Here is a 20,927-nt window from a genome sequence, read left to right as displayed (position 1 = left end):
ACCATAATTATACATTATCTTAATGATATTTGGAATAGATAAATATAAATAAATAAGGCAAATCAATGAAGTTCACATATAAAATTTTATATCCCTTGCTCCTCAAATAATATTGCTGATGAGTTACTATCCCTCCAGTAAGTCCTGGACTCTTTGTATTCCTTTGGGAAATGGCACAAGGCCTTCTTGAATGTTAGATTATGCATTTGGATCTCTGATTTAGTGGAACAGTGTGTAAAAATCTCTCATAATCAGAACACTCTCTATTGGCTCCACATCTGAAGATCCCCAAGAGTGTTGTTTGTCCCAGTGAACATCTGGAATAGATTACATGCAGTTAATTGGCTCCAGGTCGAGCTTGTTACAGACAGTAGCATGCAGTATAACCTATGCAATTCACTAAATCCACCCACTTTAGGTTAAATCACACCTACTTCTCTCTGTAATTCCTCCCAGATGCAGGACACACACGTATGCATGCACAACACACACACACACACACACACACACATCCACATCCACTGGAAGGAAGATGGCAAAAGATCAATAGATTAGAGGAGAGGTTGTTGGCTATACATTTAACCCATAAATTACCTCAATTAAAAGATTGACTTTTGAATTCGGAGGATTGTTGGGAAGAAAAACAATGAATCAGGAACAGCAGATTATAGAGAGTGACTGTTTTATAGTAGAAAAATATTTGAAGTTAAAAAAAAGTTCCGGCAGTTTCAGGATTTTTGTTTTATTTTGTCTCTCACCCTTAGCATATGTAACAGCACGTGCATGCACTTATCGGAATGTCATGTAGCAAGGAAAACAGCACTTTGATTTTTAACTTATTTAACAGTATTAATGAGTTGGGTTACAAGGAACAGTATGACTACTGTTCATTGAAAACCAAAACATCAATCTTCTTAAGTTATAGTGTTGGAGGCACAGGGCATGTCTTAGCGATTAATGGTCAGTTGGAGGAGTAGATATCTCAATACATAGCCAAGGGCCATTAACCCCAACTGGTCATTAATTCCCAAGAAAGGTCCTGTACTGAGGTCATTATTGCTAATAAAATGCACACATGGAAAGTTCCCTCTCTTTTGCCTGTGTACCTAAACATACATTCACATTAAATGCATTGTTGCATGTCATGAAGAGAAAGGTAGTATTTCACATGTCCAGAAGCTCAGAAAAACTAAGCTTAATGGGAAGTTTAATACAACTTAAACTCTATATTTAATTTACCTTTCATTATTGGGGGGAGGTGTAGGAAATGAGAGGAAGGGTAGGTGGAGAAATACATGTGTGTATGCCAAGGCTATGGATCTTCTGCAATCAGAAACCCATATTCTGCTAACGTGTATATATAGGGAAAAATGAAAGGAACAGGCAAGTGGGATTAGAGTTGCTGATGAATATGGATAGAATCAGCATGTATAATCTAATATCAAAGGCAGTGTAGAGTAATGCACTGAGTCATAATATATTAGGTACCAGAACAGACATGAGGCACATTTAGCAGTTAGGTCAAGTTCGTCTTTTCTTTGGTGTCCTCCCTCTTCCGCCTTTCTGGGTTATGCTACTCTATCCCTCCCTTCTTGTAGCAGTCTAACCAAGTCTGTAATGCTTCTGGCTTTTCAAGAACCCTTAATGAGTTATCACTGTCTTCTGAAACTATCTGTTTTTGCTTGTCATTCTCCTTTAGCTGTCTTCCATGAAACTATCTTTGTCTTGCTTAAATCTATGTGATACTCCTTTGAGCTATCTTGCATAGCATTCCATAAATATCTTGATTTTAGAAATCATTTCATGGTGCTTTAATTATTTTTATCTAATCAACCACTTCTTTCAGAAAAGAGTCATATCTTTTTCCTCATCTTAATAAGTGGTTGGGGACTAGCTGTGATGTTAATGACTGTTAGATATATATTCTTGTACATATGTTCTTATTTACATAAAAGCAGTAAGTTTTTAAGGAGAACCTGTAAGTCAAGGAATGTATCTATTTTTTACTCGTATAAATGGCAAATTGAAAGATTGCAACATTCATTTCTTTAGAGATTGAGTAACTTTAAAACTCACATAATTTGAAACTAATCTAATAAATTTTCCTGTGGACCAGCTAAAGTGACTGCTTTGTGGCAGTAACAAACATTTTGTCCTACTACCTTTAAAATAACACAGTTCTTTATTTTTTTAAGAATTTATTTTAGGGGTGCCTGGGTGGCGCAGCAGTTAAGCGTCTGCCTTCGGCTCAGGGCGTGATCCCGGCGTTACGGGATCGAGCCCCACATCAGGCTCCTGTGCTAGGAGCCTGCTTCTTCCTCTCCCACTTCCCCTGCTTGTGTTCCCTCTCTCACTGGCTGTCTCTATCTCTGTCAAATAAATAAATAAAATCTTAAAAAAAAAAAGAATTTATTTTAAGTATATAATTTAAAGAAGGACTTTATTATAAGTGTTTTATTTTATGCATTAATGAAATTTTAAAAACTAAAATTTTCATAAAGTGCTACTGATGGCATATAGATCTTTTTGGTCAGAAGGACATTCCTGTTTTCTCTCAAATTATGTCTAATTAATACTGCTCAAGGAATGTCAAGTAAATGTGAATAAAATATATAATATGTGGCATATTTAGTACAATATTCTTTTTTTTAAGATATATTTATTTATTTTAGAGAGAGAGTGTGTGTGCATGAGTGAGAGTGGGGAGGGAGGTTTGGGAGGGGCAGAAGGAAAGCAGAGGAAGAGAATCCTCAAGCTGACTCCCAGCTGAGTGTGGAACCCAATTCAGGGCTGGATCCCAGGACCCTGAGATAATGACCTAAGCCAAAATCAAGAGTCAGATGTTCAACCGACTGAGCCACCCAGGTGCCACACTTAAATGAGAATCTAAATTACCTTGATTATTCACATATGAAGTAATTTTCTAAATCAAAGAATTAAATATGCACAGATTACACACAAGACAGAATAGTTACTTCTTATAAATATCTTTGAAGATAAAGTAAATTATTATATAAAAATATATATTTTAAAGATATATACATATATGTAAAAATATAATTCATTAAGCATTCATAGTCAACATTTCATGAAGAAACAACATAAAATTTGTAATCTGTCCTTAAAATGTTTGCCATATATAACAATCAATCAATACATCCCTTAATTTTATTTTAGTTCACTTTCCCAGATTGATCTTAACTTCTGAGATTCAAAGTAACTAAAATAACTATTTTCAAAGTAATTAAAATGCAAAGGCATTTACTAAAGAGTTGATCTTTCATAAGAAAGTTCACTCATGATTAAACCTTCTTTTAAAACTAAACCATATAAACAGAATATTTTGATATTAAATAATTAGAAAATTACTTAAAGTATAAGACTTTTTTGTTATGGCTACAGCTATTACCAAGGAAGCACAGAAATTATTTGGACAGAAGTTGAAGCAGGTACTACATCTGGAATCTTCCCTGGAAGTAAGCATAGCAAGATCCTTTTTGTGGGCTATTTCTTAGAAAGAGGAAATTTTGTGGAGAAAGAAAAGTTGAAGACTGCAGGAGTTGAAGACTACTTGATTCTACGATATTGAAGAACACCCAAGGTCTTAGGGGTTTAAGAGGCCAACTCTAGCTAAAGTCCTGACCACATATTTTTATCTACTTCTTATCTGCCATGTGACCTTGGGAGAACCATTTAACTCTGTACCTCAGTTTCCTCATCTGTGAAATGAGGTAAATAGTTACCCATCCTTTATGGCTGTTGGTAGTAGCATTATTAAAAGGTAGACTGAGACATATTAAAATTTTTAAGTTTTTTTGAGCAAAAATTGATTCCAGCCGTGTAGTGCCAAACTGGGAGGCTTTGTCTTCAGAAGCCAGGGAAAGACTTGTGCGGAGAAAATGCTGAAGCAAAGAAAGAATTGGCTGTAGCCTAAGGCCTAGTTGGTTGTTTGCGATTGGTTATCCCTGATGTTTTGATTGTGTGACTTTGAGGCATTTATAGACTTAGATTTCCATTTGCTTAAGGAGGCCACCACTTCATCAGAGCTGCCTGAGTCTAATGGCCTCCTTGTTTAGTTAATTTAAAAGCATTAAATCATTTCATTTATGGAAAACACTTTAAAACAACAAGTATCTGGTACATGTAAATATTCAATGACTATTATTTGTAATTATTATTATCAGGCTTAGTTTCAAATATGTGTTTTAATTTATTCCATGTTTTAACAAAGACAACTGGAACTACTTGGTGCCTCAGTTGGTTAAGCGTTGGCCTTCGGCTCAGGTCATGATCTTGGGGTTCTGGGATTGAGCCCCTCATTGGGCTTCCTTCTCAGCAGGGAGTCTGCTTGTCCCTCTGCCCCTCCCCCTGCTCTTGCTCTCTCTCTCTCTCAAGTAAATAAATAAATAAAATCTTAAACAAAACAAAAACAAAAAAAGACAACCATGGCAGCTTATCTATGGCAACCTAGTTAATAACAACTTCCTCTCTTTTATAAACCCTTTTATATTAGTTTGTTTTTCTATTCAGTACTCCCCCGTGTGGAAAAGTATATAGAGTGCAGGTAAGATTGCATTATCCCAGACCTAAAATTTTAGTGGTGGCCATGACCTAATCATTCCTCATTTTTCCAATTTTAAGTAGACTATTTTTTTAAAGATTTTATTTACTTATTTGAGATAGAGAGAGTGAGACAGCACAAGCAGGGGGGAGCAACGGAGGGAAAGGGAGAAACAAGCTCCCCATGGAGCAGGGAGCCTGAGAGGGTGGCGCGGGGGGACTTGATCCCAGGACCCTCGGATCATGATCTGAACCAAAGGCAGACAGACAATTAACCAACTGAGCCACCCAGGCACCCCTTAAGTAGACTGTTAAAACATCTTTATGTCACAAACAAGAAATGAACTCCCTGAAAATGACAACTTTTATTTGTTTTTGCTTGGAGATCTTTTTCCTCAGGGATGATAGGAGGAAAGAATGGGTTTCTACCAGTATTCTTATCTGAGTAAAGAACTCATCAAATTAGAACGAGTTGGTTCCTTCTGCATTTGTGTTAGAACAAACTTTAATAGAGGAAGAAATGTTAATTATCATAAATAGTTGAAATTTTAGTACTGTCTTTATCTCTGCATTTGAATAAAGGCAGACCTGAATTTTATTATTCAGTTCTGAATTCTTTCCCTTGTAACAATTTACAAGATTTAAACAAGAGAGAAGGAACAATTATTTTTTAAAATCTGTACACATTCAGAAAATCATAATTTAGTAAGTCTAGGAAAATATTAATGGCTATTTTCTTATTTTTTTAGATTAAATTAACACCATTTGAAAGAGGACATTGTTTTCATCATGACTGCTACTAAAAATGAGAGACCGAAGTCCAGAAGCCATGATTTTGACCTTTTTCATGCCTTGATGATACTAAGCATGACCATGCTATTTCTTCCAGTCATTGGAACTTCTAAGCAAAATATTCCACGACTCAAGCTGACTTACAAAGGTAAGTGTGTAAATGTTTTTCAGATTGTCTTTGTGATTACTGTATTTCTTTTATTTAGAAATGCATACTGACTTCAGTGAAATGTTTATAGTATTGGCATCAGTTAATAAAAATATTATTATAGAACACAAAGCCCAATTATTTCTTATTTTTGTGAGGAAAATGGTGCCAAATGTGTTCATGTACACGTTTCAGTTCATTGTTTACAATGATCAACTACTGATTAGCATAATTAGGAGATTTTGGTCTGTAGGTTATAATCAGTTTTGTATTAAAACAAGTCAGTCCCTAAAAATAGAAAAACGTTAATTTCATATGGCTCATACTAGTTTATCCCTAGTTCGAGGCAATTTATATTTAAACACAGTAAGATATCTTTAAAAAAATTATTAGAAGATACCTTTAAGATCTCGAACATATACATATTTATTATTTTAGAAAGACCCTGTGAAAGGCTTGAAATAGAGATGAAAACCTATTTAAGAAATGAAATCTGCTAAGCTAATTCTTTTCATAAATTAATATAAAAGCAAAGTTTATTTAGTCGTCTTATGTATGCGTATGTTTGTGTGTATATATAGACAGATACAGAGAGAGAGTGCGCCAAGTTTTATGCTTAAAGATATTTCTTTTCTTTTCTTTTTTTTTCTTTTCTTTTCTTTTCTTTTCTTTTCTTTTTTTTTTCTTTTCTTTTCTTTTCTTTCTTTTCTTTTCTTTTCTTTCTTCTTTTCTTTTCTTTTCTTTTCTTTTCTTTTCTTGGCTTATTTAATACTTCAAGTAATGAGAGGAATGTAGGGGACTTATTCTCCTTTATTCTGAACTTGGGAGGAAAAAATTATGCCTGCAGTTTTAATATCCTCTGATCTTTAATACAAGTTACATTCTGAACTTGAATGAAATATCAATAATAAAACCTAACTTGATATCGAATGTAAGTGGAAATGGAATTAGCATTATACCCATTACACATTTCGTATGTTGGCGTTTGTTTGGAATTTATATCTCACGAATTAAAGAGTTAGGACAACGTATTATTTTTGAGTTCTTATATTTTTCTAGGATTTTTAAAACAGGTAAAAAAGGAAAAAAAAAACAGAAGATTGCCTCTGTGTGGTTGAGGGGAGGATTAACAGGAAAGAGATATGAGGGAAAACTTTCTGGGATTATGGAGGAGTTCTCTATCCCAATAAAGGATGTGATTATTCAATTATGTAGATTTTTCATAACCCGTCATATGCACAAGTCAGATTTGTTCATTTGTCTGAAGTCAAAATTCACCTTAAGAAAAGGAACAGAAAACAAATAACTAAACTCCAAATAATGAAAAAGGGAGAGAGAGAAATGCAGAAAGTTTGAAAATAAAGAGGTTGAAGGGGAAAAAAAAAAGGAACACTGTCTGGTTCCTATGATACAATGAATAACATTAGAACATTGCATTGATCTGTGTGAACAATGCATAATAAATCAGGCTTGCAAAGAATCGTTAATAGTTAACAGTCGCTGACGATTCATTATGAGTGAAGCCTTAGTATAAGGACTGTGTGTTGTCTTTTTTCATCCTCACCACCACCCGGCACCGTGGGGATTATTTTCATCCACTTCCCTTATGTGAGGATGCAGAGGTACCGAGAAACACAAATTTGCCAAGGATTCCGACTGGGTCGTGGCTCAGCGCCTGAGTCAGCCTCATGCTGCATAGAGCCCAGGTACCTGATCCTGTTTCTTAGGTCTTGCTCGTTAGCAGTTCTTCACTGAGGCACTTACCCACCAAATTGAACCTAAACATTTACAGAAACACCATGATCATATCTGACTGATTATATTACTTTCGGTTGTCAAAATTAACAGTTAAGAGTTGAAGAAGGAATATGCTCTGTTTAAGACCACTGAGTGACCAAACGAGAGCTACAGACTTGTGAGATGTTCTACCTTTTTTAAATGTACGGAAAAAGTAGATCGTAATTGTGATCATTTGAGTCCATAACCACAATGTCATATATAAGTAAAATATTAACCCAAATGTTGTAGTTGATCATTGGAAAAATAAATCAATCTCCACAGATAGAGAAACATCATTAATTAATTCCATACAGCTGCTACTGTTAATTCATCTAGTTAGAGGTTTTTTTGTTTTGTTTTGTTTTTGTATGAATATGTTTTTGAACTTGGAATCAACCCTGTGAGTTCAAAATCTTGTTTTAGTTTTCTCTGTATCAACTGTCACTCCTCTCAACACCTAATGCTTATAAAAAGGGGAACTGGTGTTAAGTGTTGAGTTAAATGCAGTAAGAACTAGTCTTTTGATGGTTCTTATATTATACTTTCCAAGTGTTACTTTTTTAGGTTTTTCTCTACATTTAGGTAATTTACGTGTCAAAGTCTGGTAAGCAGTAGCAAAGTTTGAATGCATGATAGGAATTACAGAAATCTCCCAACCCACCCTCAAAAGATACACACACACCCCTACTGGCTTCCTATAGCTACTATTAGCCATTCATTTCCGTATTGTATGCTAATAATAAAGCAGTCATCTTTGCTAGGAGTAGTATTCACAACCCTTACAGGACACTCCTCTTTCCACTTTAAAGAATATGGTGTCTTCTCTTTGGAAATCATCTGCTCAGCCCTACCATGTCCACATTTCCCATCTACTTCCAAGCATGTGAATATCTTCCCTGTCCACCTTTTCTGTACCATATCTGAGAGTTTCAGAGGAAAGTAGGTCAAATCCCACTGTTTTTAAGTGGGCTATTCCAGAATAAGTTATGACATACAAAATTCCTGCCAGTTTGGGATTATGGTGACGAAAATTGCCTTTATACCACATTCCTACTTCTGAGATAATGATCTGAAGTCTCTCTCGGCATTTTCCTTCTCTTCTGATCCTGACTAATGAATTTAGATCAGCTAGTACCACCCATTGCTTAGATAGCTTTGGGAGAGTCTAAAAGTTTGGCTTTGGGCATTAAAACACTGCCAGAATGTGAGGTTAGAAAAATCAGCTAAAGTGAAAAGTTAATTTTGTTTTCAAAAATAAGTTTTATGGTTACAGACTTAGCTTTGTTTTCTTTGCTTTCCATGGTTCATGTTTCCTTAGATGCTGACCAGAGATGCAGCCAGTATCAGTAGAGTTTGCTACTTTGAACGGCTGCAAGATTATTTTGAGGGATTTCTTAAAGGCCAACAGAAAATATAATAACCATTTTATCCAAAGAATGCTCTTTGATAGAGACTTAGCTTTGAACCTCTGAATCCCCAGGAGCTTGTTTGGTTCTATTGTATTGTAAAGAGATTTCCCTTCAGTTGAATATTTTGAATTCTTGTACATGTATGCATACTAAATCTGGTTCTTGAATAACAAGTAAGGAAACTTGGAGATCAGGATGGTCTCTATTTCTGGATTTCATGTTATAAGTTTATTATGTATATTTTGCCCCATAAGGTGGGCTTCTCACAGTGATGTATTGGTACAGTTTATACTGCGGATGTAGTAAAAATAACTTTTGAGAAATGACCTACATCAGTCCCGTAATAGTGTAAACATTCTGTATTTCACAGTCATCGTGAGGGAACTTATTTGAGTTAAGGATATTTATACCCAGGAATCATTAGTATCTGCAACATTATTCGTTTGGAAAACCAGAAAATGATGTAGGTAACATAAAGAGGAAATGGACAAAAACTTTGAAACAGAAGAAAAATGAAAGTTAACTAATATACCAAGTCTCGTTTCTTATGATGAATTGTAGGGGCTTTTTTTCATATATATATATTTTTTTGCACAGTTTCTTTTGGCTTTCTTTTTCCTTCCCTAGTTTTAGATTTTAATACTAATTTACGTGTGAATGGCTCATCATATACATTACACATATGTATATATATGATACATGTATATGCATATATCTCATACATATAGTCTTTTTTTCTTACCACATCCCTTTGAACCCCACTGTCAATTCCATTTGAATATTTTCCCCCTAAAACTCTTGCTATCTAAAAGAATCACAGTAAACTCACAAAACACTGGCTAGTCAACACTGAACTCCCACATATTAGACATGAAGGAGGAAACTAACCCACTTAGTACTTACCATATATTCACCCATTCTGCAGATATGTATGAGCAACCACCACGCTCATTAGGTCTGAGAAAGGTCACTGTCCCTTTTGAATTTCTTTTCCAGATAAGGAGACAAAGAACAGGTAAACGAATGAATATCATCTCAAATAGTGGGAAGTGTTATGAAGAATATAAAACAAGAGAGTGACAGGCTCCAAGGACCCTACTTGGCCTTTATTGTATCTGTTTTAGGATACCCTGAAAACTGTTGTTTTTGTACCTATTTTTTAGATAAACTCTGAGGCTCAGAGCCTGAAGGCCTTGCCCCAACATAAGAAGCATATATGAAGTGGCAAAATTAAGTTGCGTGTTTTTATCTCTGGAGTTCAAGGCCCATGCTTTTGCCACCTGGTGTCCTTGAGGGAACCATTATTCAGGAACACAGATATCAAGATACAAAAAATATATATAAGGTTTCACCATTACTTTTTTGGCAATATGTTCTTCTCAATAACTAACAAAGTACTATTTTTTGATCTTCCAAAACTTATATGTATTTTCACAGACAAGAAAAACTTGAAATCACCTTTAAAATTTTTTCTTCTGTTGTGTAACTAAAACAATGTATTTAATAGAATGGTTCTTTATTTTGTTGGAATCTTCTGAGAAATGAGTGGATTAATCTGTATATTTTTCTTTATTTGTAAATTACTTTATTTAGCTGTGAAATGTAGCATGTGTCTCAGGAAGAGATTCATGGTTATTTGACTCATGTAACTTATTTGATTTGACTAGTCTAACATTAGTTCTATTATCTTGATTCAGCATGATTTAACAGTGAAGAAAGCCAAACTTCTTAGGTCTTAACTGTTCCTACTAGTTGTGAGATATCTGGATGTTTATTTTCTGTACTGCCCTTTTCTAATTTATAACACAGTAAGTGTAACAGTAAATCTAAATGCATTAAATTATTAATTCCAATCAGGATTTTGTTAAGGTGTGTTGACCCATGTAAAGCACCTCAGTGTTTGGCATAGTAAGCATTTAATAAATGCTGTCAATTATTATTTTTTGTGAAACGTTATTATCTTGCTCCATGTGAATGGTTGCAGACCAAAGGCTTCTTTCTGGAAACAACTTTGAAAAATATTATGTAGCTCCCTTTTGTTTACAACACATATTAAAATTGCTTCCACTTACTCCCAAAGCATTTTCTACTAGAGTTAGTTTCCTTCAGTTAAGTACCACCCACAGATTGTGAATTTATTAAAGGTACTTTCCAGTATTTTTACTGTTGTGGTCTTCTAGTGGTTAATAAGACTGTACAGTTAAAAAGATCATTGTGGGCCTTGATAAGAGTAGTGTCTTTGATTGGTTGGTAGCCCTCAGAGTGGTTTAAAATGTAATATAAAATCACTCAGGGGCTCAGACCACTTGATGCAATCTAAAGTGGGCATTTTTGTTGTCAAATTCCTGGGAAAAGAAGCTGGCTTACTCTGAATACCTCCCCCTAAGTACTTAGTGAAGAATCATTATCAATCTTATAGTAAGAATTCTCATGTAATATATGTATTTTTCTATAAAGCAAGTCATTGATGGTTTAATTTTGGTAGATGTGCCATATTTGAATGGAGTCACTTGTTTTCCCAGATGTATATTCTCTAAACTGAGGCTGTTCAGTTGCTCTTCTGTAGTTTTAAGAGTTCAAGGATAATCTTACTGTATATGTGATGTTGAACTGTCAACAGTTAATAACAATAGTTTCTGAGTGTCTATTACATTTCTGGCCTTGTTCTGGCAACAAGGGGATATATCAGCAAGTACAAGAGGCAAAAATCCCTGTCATCATGTGGTTTATATGCTGATATAGAAAGGCAGACCATACATAAGTACATTGCATAGCAAAAAAGAAGATGAAAAGTGCTACAGAGAGAAATGAATCAGGAAAGTTAGCTAGAGAATGGCAGGAGTATGATATGGTAGTCAAGTATGGTGGTGAGGAAAAGAGCTCACCAAGAGAGTGATATTTTTACAAATACTTAAAGAAATTGCTGTTGCAAATCATGCAGATACTTGGGAAAGCAGTATTTTTTGCAAAAGAACATCGAGTGCAAAGGTTATGAGGTGAAAATGTGTCTGGCATGTTTAAGGATCCTAAGGAAGACAGTACGACAGTACAGCCATAAAATAGTTGGATGGGAGAAAGAAATTTGATTGTATTGGAGAGTTAATAGGAGGGAAAAAAAAAAAAAGATTAGGTCCTTCCACTGTTCTCATTGTTAAAACATTGGCTTTTAGTCTGAGTGTTATGGAAATCCTACCGGAGAATTTTGGTACAGTGGTGACATAATCTGACTCATTGTTATAGGATCATTCTGGTTTCTGTATTGTAAACACACTGAAAGGGAGAATTCAGGGAAATAGACATGTTGTAATAATGCAGGTGAGAAATGATGGTCTGTGGGCCAGATCAGTTGCAGTGGAGGAGGAGTAGAGGATGAAATGTAGGTAGAGCCAACAGGATTTTTTGATGGATAGGATATGAAATAAAAGATAGAGGAGTCAGATCTGACTCCATCTTTTGTTTTGTTTTGTTTTTAATGTAAGGATGGAGATACCATTAATTGAGATGGTGAAGACTGTGAAAGAAGTAGATTTTGTGGGGGGGGAATCAAGTGGACATATTTGTTTGAGAAGACAAGACTATTAGATATCTAAGTGAGATGCCAGGAAGGCATTTGAGTATATAATTGCTGGAGTTTATGGGACGTATTATTGGAAATATGAATTTGGCAGTTAGCCTATAGAAATTTTTAAATCCATGAGACTCTCTAAGATAACTAAGCATGTAGAAGAATTTGAAGGATTGAATTCTGGGATTCTCTCAAGCAAGGAAGGTGGAGAAAAGAAGGATGAGCATCAAAGTGAACTGAAAAGAAGTGCCCAGAAAAATCATGTAGGAGAAAAATCAGGAGTTGCAGTACACAGGAAGTCAATGAAGAAAGTAAAGGAAAAGGGATTATCAGGAGTGTCACATTCAGCTAATGTGTCTTCAAAGATAACAAGTAAAAATTAACATCAAATTCAACAACAGAAGTTCACTGTTGACCTTGATAAAGGCAGTGTCTTTGAGTGTGGGAGCCATGGCACAATTAGGATGGATACTTAAGAGCATGAGCTCAGGGGCTGTAGACAATTATAGATAATTCTTTCAAGGATGTTTCCTGTAATGGAGACATGGGCAGTTGTAACTAGAAGGAAAGTAAAGTCAAGAGATTTGGGTCTTTTTTTTCATGAACTAAATAACAACATATTTATATTTCGGTTGAAATAATCTAGGAGGGAAATAATCCATGATTCAGAAGAGATGTGAGATAATCCATACCTCCCTGAAGAAAATATTGATGAAACTCCATTCTTTTCTCTAAAATCAGTCTACTTTTATGCTTTTATTTTATTTTTTAAGTAGGCTCCATGTTCCTTGTGGAGCCCAGTGTGGAGCTTGAACTCACAATGCTGAGATCAAGAATCTGATGCTTAACTGACTGAGCCACCTAGGTGCCGCAGGCTACTTTTAGAACAAATGTTAATGAAATGGGCTTATTTTGCATAATAAACTATTATCTGGGTCATTGTCAGTGTTCACTCTTGTCTAGATGGAAAAAGAGGTCAAACAGATAGAAAACTGTTCCAGGAGGAAATGTGATACAGTTCTGTATCACTGTAACAGTGATACAAGGTGTAAGTAGTATATATGTTTAGAAAACTTACAAATTAAGATTTGGAAAGAAAACTCCAGAAAGGTGGATCCCAAGGTCCCGTAAGAGATAATTGAAAAAAAAAAAAAAACTGATCCAAGTCTCCTGCTTTTCAGTTCAATGGTATTTATACTACAATTTGACTGCATCCAAGCCCATTAATTAATAATAATTAAAATCTGTTTAACACTGTATTTGAGCACTGTTCTAAACATTGATTGTGGAGGTTCACAAAGTGATGGAAGTTACGCAGTAATGTTAAGATACAATATTGCCATAGAAGTATCACAGAAAAGAACGTTCTTGGAATTAAGAAAATATATAAAAATCACAGAAATCTACAAAGGTCAGCAGTGTCCTCCTGGCATCCTGAGACACTTTGGTTGTGTCTTCTGCTATGCATAAACCTGGAGGGGACTTTAATCAAGATGTTCATTGCTTAAGTAAAGGCATTTTTTTCTGGGATTAAACCCAGTCAACTCTTTTCCGGTTAAAACAGATGTTATATGTGGTTGGTTTACTATTCTATAAATTATTAAGGAGATAAAATTATGTATATGCAGCGCGCCTGGGTGGCGCAGTCGTTAAGCCTCTGCCTTCGGTGATTCCGGTGTTCCGGGATCGAGTCCCACATCGGGCTCCTCCGCTGGGAGCCTGCTTCTTCCTCTCCCACTCCCCTGCTGTGTTCCCTCTCTCGCTGGCTGTCTCTCTGTCACATAAATAAATTAAAAAATCTTTTAAAAAATTATGTATATGCAACTGCTCGTTTTAGGACTTCACTTACCTAAAATTTGGCTCTTAATTCCTTGGGTCTTATGAAAGGAATTTTTACAATGAGATTTTTTCAATACATGAGTAAAAATATAAATTCAAGGCCATTTTAAAAATGAATGTCTTTTTTTCACAGAAAATTTGACAAATGCCTCTCTGCTTCTTAAGAACTAGTAATATATATTTTGCATTTTTGTAAGTCCTTTAAACATGCTGATTTAATCCTATTAATTAAAAAGAGGCATAAATTAGGACTAAGTGCTTTTTACTTCCAAAGATACTCATAAAGAGGTTTGTTTGACTGAAGCCACAGTAAGCCAGACACAGTCTAGAAAATACGATAAATATTTCAGTAATCCCAGTGGAATGATGAAGTGGAAGGAGCAATAGAACTTGTCTGTGGGGACAGTCCATTAAAATGTGAGGAGAGTTGTTTTGAAAAAGAATCTTGTTTTTCTAAGTAAATGCTCAATCTTCAAATATAAAATATAGCTATAATAGCTAACAGGGCTTCAAGTCAGAAGACCTAGATTTTAGCTCTTTCTCTGCCATGTACTGTTCATTAGATGATGATTTGCTCTGAGTCTAGGTTTTCTCATCTGTTAAATAGTGATAATCCTCTGGTTCTCCTTGAGGATCAAATTAAACAGAAGAGGAAAAGCTCCTTGAATATTACAAAGCACGAAGTGAATATTATGACAGGTTTCAAAGAGAGTCCAATGTATTACTGAATTAATTGAAGTAAAAATGGAAGATCTTTACAAATACAATTATATTTAGGCAACTCTGGTAGAATTTCTACTGCTGCACTTAACAGGAAATTTACTTCAAAGTCAAGGCTAAATCATTATTTGTCATTTTTGCATCTTCCTTCCAGGTTAAATATTAAGTATATGTATTTCCCTTCTTTGTCAGAGAAAACAGAGGAGGATAGTTCATATATCATTGGTTTTAAACTAAGCAGGTCTTTTATCACTTATAGCAATTTAGTTATAATGTAGGTTAATTAATTTAATTTAAAATAAATTAGGGATGTGCAGATTTGACCAATGTAGAATTGTAAAGGAAAAAAAAAATCTGGCCATCTTGCATAAATTAACATAGCCACGTTTTAAGTGTTTGTAAGAAACTGTAGTGTGGAGAAGAGGGAACAGTCCAGCTCTTCTCTTCAGTGCAGTGAGGTCACTTTGCACTTTAGTTTTTCTACTCCAACTTTGGTTCACGGATCTGTAGCACCAGCATAATCTGGGAGCTTGTTAGAAATGAACAATCTCAGCCCCTCACCCTGTTCTAAATGAGAATCAAGAATCCCAGCTGATCTGAAAGCATGTTAAATCCTGAGAAGCAGTGTTCTAGACCTCCTTCTCTTTCCCCAACCCCCACCCCCAAGCATTTAAAGATAACAGCAGGAACCTTTAATGACTGCAAAGCATTAGAGCCACAGTTGGGTCTCCTAATGGCACATTAACCTCTCTAAATTATTAATAAGCCTATAATAAATTCCGATTTAGTTGGAAGGTAGGTAAACCAACACACACGGGAATCACTAGTTTGAAAAATTGTTAGTTAAGTGTTTATTAGACTTCCTTTGTGCAAGAAGTGGTGATGAATTACAGCATTGATTTAGACATAATTCTTAATCTGCAAGGGCTTCTAGTTTTTTTAAGGGACAAAATAATTGCAAACATATTAATGCCATAGGATTAGGACATTTTTGAAATGAATGCCATTGAAGAATTTTGAAGAAGGTCAGATATGAAATGGAACTTTGAATGTTGGACCAAACTCAGACTTTATTGAATGAAGTATGTATTGGCATTGGAGGAATTTGGTAATGAAATTGACCTAACTTAATCGTGATTTAGGAGAAAAAACAGAATAGACAGCATCATGTGGTAGACTGGTGAAAGAGGAGAGCATAGAACAAAGTTGTTTATGAGTCAGTTATAGTAATTTAGAGAAGGAATAATAGAGATCTTGGCTTGGCTGACAATAGGAGTAAATATTTGAGGAGGAGAAAAGAAAATTTACATGATCGAATCTGTAAGACTTTAAATTTAGCTGGATGTTGGTGTGAGGGAAGTGAAATAGACTTAGAAGTACCAATTATTTAAATACAGGAAAAAAGAGTAAGGGACCAAGGGAGGGAAACTAAAAATGATTCTGATTTTTTGAGCCTGGTAACTAAGTCATGTCATTAAGTCATTAAACTCAGTAAGATCAGCTGATTGGGGAAAAACGATAGTATCAAGCAGGCTATTGGAAATTCTGAACTGTGATTTGAGAGAGGCAGTGCGGTTTTAGGTGTCTCTTTCAAAGTCATCAGCACAGATCTAGAGATTTGTGAGACAAAAACAATTATAGGAAACTATAACTGGAAAACATTATTTCATTGCTTATGCCCTATGAATATGGCCTGAAATTCAGGAAAACAGTATTCTAAGAGTGTATTTTTAATCTCCCTCTTGGAAGTCTGTGTGTATATTTTAATGCAGATTTTCTGCACACCTCTACCAGGAATATCTTCCTTGAGCATGTGAAGAGAGGACCTTTTCTGGAGAAAACCTAGAGAAAAATTCTACTGGTAATTGACATCTGTTTGTTGGGAATGAAAAGCAAAACTAAAATTTTCTTGAATCAATGGAAATTAAATTTTAGATCAGATGTCACACTGAGTGCCCAGCATGATAAATGAAAAACAGCAACAGAAACAAATAAAACCCAAGACATACTCAGTCCAATTATTTTAAACTTCATAATAGCAAGAGTGAAGAGGTGATTCAAATAACTTCCAGAAACAATGAAGGCATATTCAAAGGCTGGGGATACGATGGCATGAGACTTCTTAATCATGACTTTGAAAGCTGGAACATCGTGTTCACATGCCTCAGATCACTGAGGGTGAATGCTGTTCAACCCAGAATTCTATAGCCCACCTGTTAATAAGGGTAAATTAGAGGCATTTTTACACATCAAAGTTTCAAAAATTTAAGTCTCAGTCACCCTTTCTTAGGAAGCTTCTGGAGATGTACTCACCAAAATTAAGAAAATAAATCGAGGGGAAAGACCCAGGATCTAGGAAACATTGGATTCATAATAGAAGAGAGGTAGAAAGAAGTTTGAGAAAGCTGTCCCTCAGGTGAGACAACAGCCAATCCAGTTTGTAGGGAGAAGGAGAAAGGGCCCAGTAGAGATGTCTCCAGGAGAAAAGCAAAAAACAATCTGCCAGAATTTCATATGAAAATTTTATGGAGGCACTTTTCAGAAAGTATGGAAAGATTCGATTATGATTTTATTTTATTTTATTTTTTTAAAGATTTTATTTATTTATTTGAGAGAGAGTGCACAAGCTGTGGGGGAGAGGAAGAAGCAGGCTCCCTGTAGGGAGCCCAACTCTGGGCGCAGTCCCAGGGTCCTGGGATCATGACCTGAGCCAAAGGCAGATGGCCAACCGACTGAGCCATCCAGGCATCCCTGATCATGATTTTAAAACTAAGCAATGTCACAACTGGGAAATTATTAATAAAAGCAACAGCTTTTTTCAAGAAAGAAAGTATAATTAATTAGAAAACTACTTTTCTTAGTAAGGAAGAATATTTACATTGTGATAATAATGGAATCACTGAATACAGCTTTCATAAAAATGGGAGTGTTATGATGTTAGGAGCTTGGTTGAAGGGAAAGAGTTGCAATCAAAAAGCTAAAATTCTCAACTTCTGTAAATGGGAATTCAATGACAATGTCTGAAAATAATGTTTTAAAAGATAGTAGTATATTCATATTATTTAGAGTTATGAAAAGGAATAGAAAGTAAACTACTAAATGTGTTATTATGGGGACTAGATTCGAGGTGGACAGAGGAGGAGACAGATGCCTTACATATACCTTTTAATGTTACTTTTTGGTATGCATATAGTTAATTTTGATGAATATGATTAATTTTAAAAAGTAATATTATAGAATATTGTCCTTTTTAAAAGTTATTCTCAGAGCTCTTTGCTCTGTACATTCAGTTGTCGTGATCTTAGCTTGAGAAATTATTTGTTCTATTGTATTTGTCTTTCTATTTAGAATCCATAGTATTTTAAGGTATGCTCCTCTGATTTTGTAAAAATTAAATTTACATACTTGATTGAAACAGAGCAATGCCAATCCGTATTCATTTGTGACATCGTGTCTTGATTTTAAACATTCCTTGAAATTTGAAAAACGAGAAAATCTCAAGACCTTGAAGGGAGTTAAGAAAATAATTGTCAAAGTACAATCAGCCTTCCCGGGATTATCCTGTCAACTACTTCTGGGGAAGTTTATTCTATTATGACCTTGTTTTTCTGGAAATGTACTAGGTACTTACAATGTTAGCTTTTTTTTATAGGTCAATGGGAAAAATTATCATAGCAAAGCTTTTGAGAATTTAAAAGGACTAATTCAAAGGAAGAATTTTAAAGAACTCATAATCATAAATTATGAATCTCACGTGTGATGGATTATATAAAGCATCTGCTATTGAAAGCTAGCCAAATGTGAATAAACCTGTGATTTAAAAGCATGGATGTCGATGGAAATGTGACAGCATAAAATTGCCACACTCTGCTGCACATCCTGTCCTGGCAAGAACAAAGCTCTGATGATATAATAGGCTTTATTTGTTTCTAATTTATGTTTCCCTACATGGGACCATCTGATTTATTATTGACATAATAACGTTCTAATACCTAATGAGCAGAATGATCTTCAACATTCCATTGCAGAAGAGCAAATGAAAATCTGATTTTTTTTTTTTTTGGAAGGAGGAAAATAGGGCTGGACTTCTCACTTAGGAAAGTATAAAAATAATCAAATACCTATAATTTTGAATTAGTCTTTTGTAAAGATTTTAGGTTTGAATAATATTTTTTCTTTATATGTTTGATATTGTTTGAGCAGTTAGCTATGGAGACTGAGTGTACATAAATAGAGAATAATTTGTATTTTTGACAGGTGGAAGTGAGCTATCTTGGTAACCAAAATCTTTTCATATGATCTCAAGCCCCAGAAAACCAATTGAAAGTCAGGTGGGGCCAATTTAAGATGAGTTAAATTTCCAAAGTTTGATTCCAAGACAGAATCCATGTCTTTCCTTGGACCAAATGCTGAGGAAGCAAATACAAGTTCACAGAGAGCCAGAGGAACTCAGTGAGCCACAACATTAGGGACTAATTTTCATTTTGGAATGAATAGCTAGCTCCCTTTACTCAACTCCTGACGCAAACTGAGAACAGGCTTTTTGGGGGGAATGGTTTGGTAGCCAAAACATTTCTGGAAACTATGGGAAGAAGGAATTCCATAGAAGGAATCTTTAGATACTAACAGTCAGCATGAAAGCCCTGGGGGTTCAAAGATGAAGGGAGGTAAGCTGAATTTATGGGGAAAACAGGAATAAAAACTCCTTTACTTCTTTACTTAGACAGCTTTTCAAAGAACACACTGGAGAGGTGACCATATTTCAAGAAACCTCAGAACAGCCTTACTGATATAATGGTGATTTCCTTTTAGGAAAAATAGGAGTGGGTGTGCTGAGGATTTGTGCTGAATACCTTGAGATGGTAGGGGAAAGTGATCGGATTTTGATCTGGGTCCATTTTGCGTTGGAAGCTTTCTCTGCTAAGGAATTCTATACCTTAGATTGGAGTAGATTAGAAATTGACTTTCCTCAAAGGTGATTTTCTTTTTACCCCATGAGGTTCTGCCTTTAATATCTTTGATTATTCTTCTTAAAAAAAAATCTGTTATGTGTTCTTTAAAGGATGTGGGAAGCCATTTTTTAGCTATATAGTCTTCTTGTGAGAGAAACTGTCAACTCCACCCACTTTAGGATTTCTGGCAATAAATGTGATTTCAAGGGTATGGGATCTTATTCACTCAACAGTGAAACATTGAGGAAATCTGTGTTGCTTAATCCTAAATTTATTAGATTCAAAGTGACTAACCACTCCCTTCCTTTCTGGGGTGAAGAGGAAGTACGTAGACCATCGGGTCAAATGTTCTTCAGACTGAATGAACAATTGTATTAAGGGACACTAAAAAGGAGATACAAAGAATTCTTTTAAGAACAAATGTTTATTTCAAATAGGAGCAGGGATTATGGGATCGGTAGCCTTCCCCTCATAGAGGGGCATCTGGCTGTGAGTGAGGAGTTTCATTGTTGCTGAGCTTCACCATTAAGAGCAAATTGGTTTTGTGAAGCCCACATAACCCTTCTGGACCTCACTGCATTGGTAACATGTGAGTCCAACAAGGATTATTAATAGAATGAATTTCCTTTTAGTTGGAATTTCTTAATGCTATATTTCCGTTCTTCCAAAGGTAGAGGCAATCTGCTCCAAGGAACAGAGCAATGCCCAGGAATAGATATGTGAATGAGAGTTTACTTGATACTGCCTTAATTTTACCAAAGTTAGGCATAAGGTTCTAATTGCTATAGAACTCGATTATTGGGAGGAGCTTAGAGACCATTTGGTGTCTCTACCCACACATAATTATGAGAGAACTGAAGTGGCATTATTTGGCTTGCTAAAAGAAATGCACATGGGAATTTCCATTTTACTAGTAAAGATATTTAACGGTCTATGACTTTAAGTACTACTCTCTGTCACAAGCATATTTTCTTTATTGCTATGGATGAGCATTTCCTCTGCACTAGTCTGTCAGATCATGAGAGTGGAACTTGCTATTAGAGTCTTTGCAACACGTGCAGAGTACCTGGTGATCTTAGGTGAGTCAGTTGTTTGCCTTCAAAGTCAAGTTTTATAAAGGTAGTGACTCACTTTTTTTTTTTTTTCTTTTTTTTTTTTTTTTT

At 35.2% G+C, this 20,927-nt stretch overlaps 1 protein-coding gene across 1 annotated transcript in view; it reads left to right on the top strand.

Moving 5' to 3' along the window:
- The window catches only part of SEMA3D (semaphorin 3D), a 200,649-nt gene that overhangs the window by 64,008 nt on the left and 115,714 nt on the right, over window positions 1–20,927 (top strand). The window contains 1 exon segment of the mRNA XM_034667196.1: window positions 5,310–5,500. Within this exon segment, the coding sequence (XP_034523087.1) occupies window positions 5,350–5,500 (151 nt within the window). The 5' untranslated portion in view covers window positions 5,310–5,349.

The sequence above is a fragment of the Ailuropoda melanoleuca genome, chromosome 1 (assembly GCF_002007445.2).
Source record: "Ailuropoda melanoleuca isolate Jingjing chromosome 1, ASM200744v2, whole genome shotgun sequence".
Classification (NCBI taxonomy): Eukaryota; Metazoa; Chordata; class Mammalia; order Carnivora; family Ursidae; genus Ailuropoda; species Ailuropoda melanoleuca.
The sequence above is the reverse complement of the archived record's forward strand: the minus strand, read 5'-3'. Positions and strand labels throughout refer to the sequence as shown.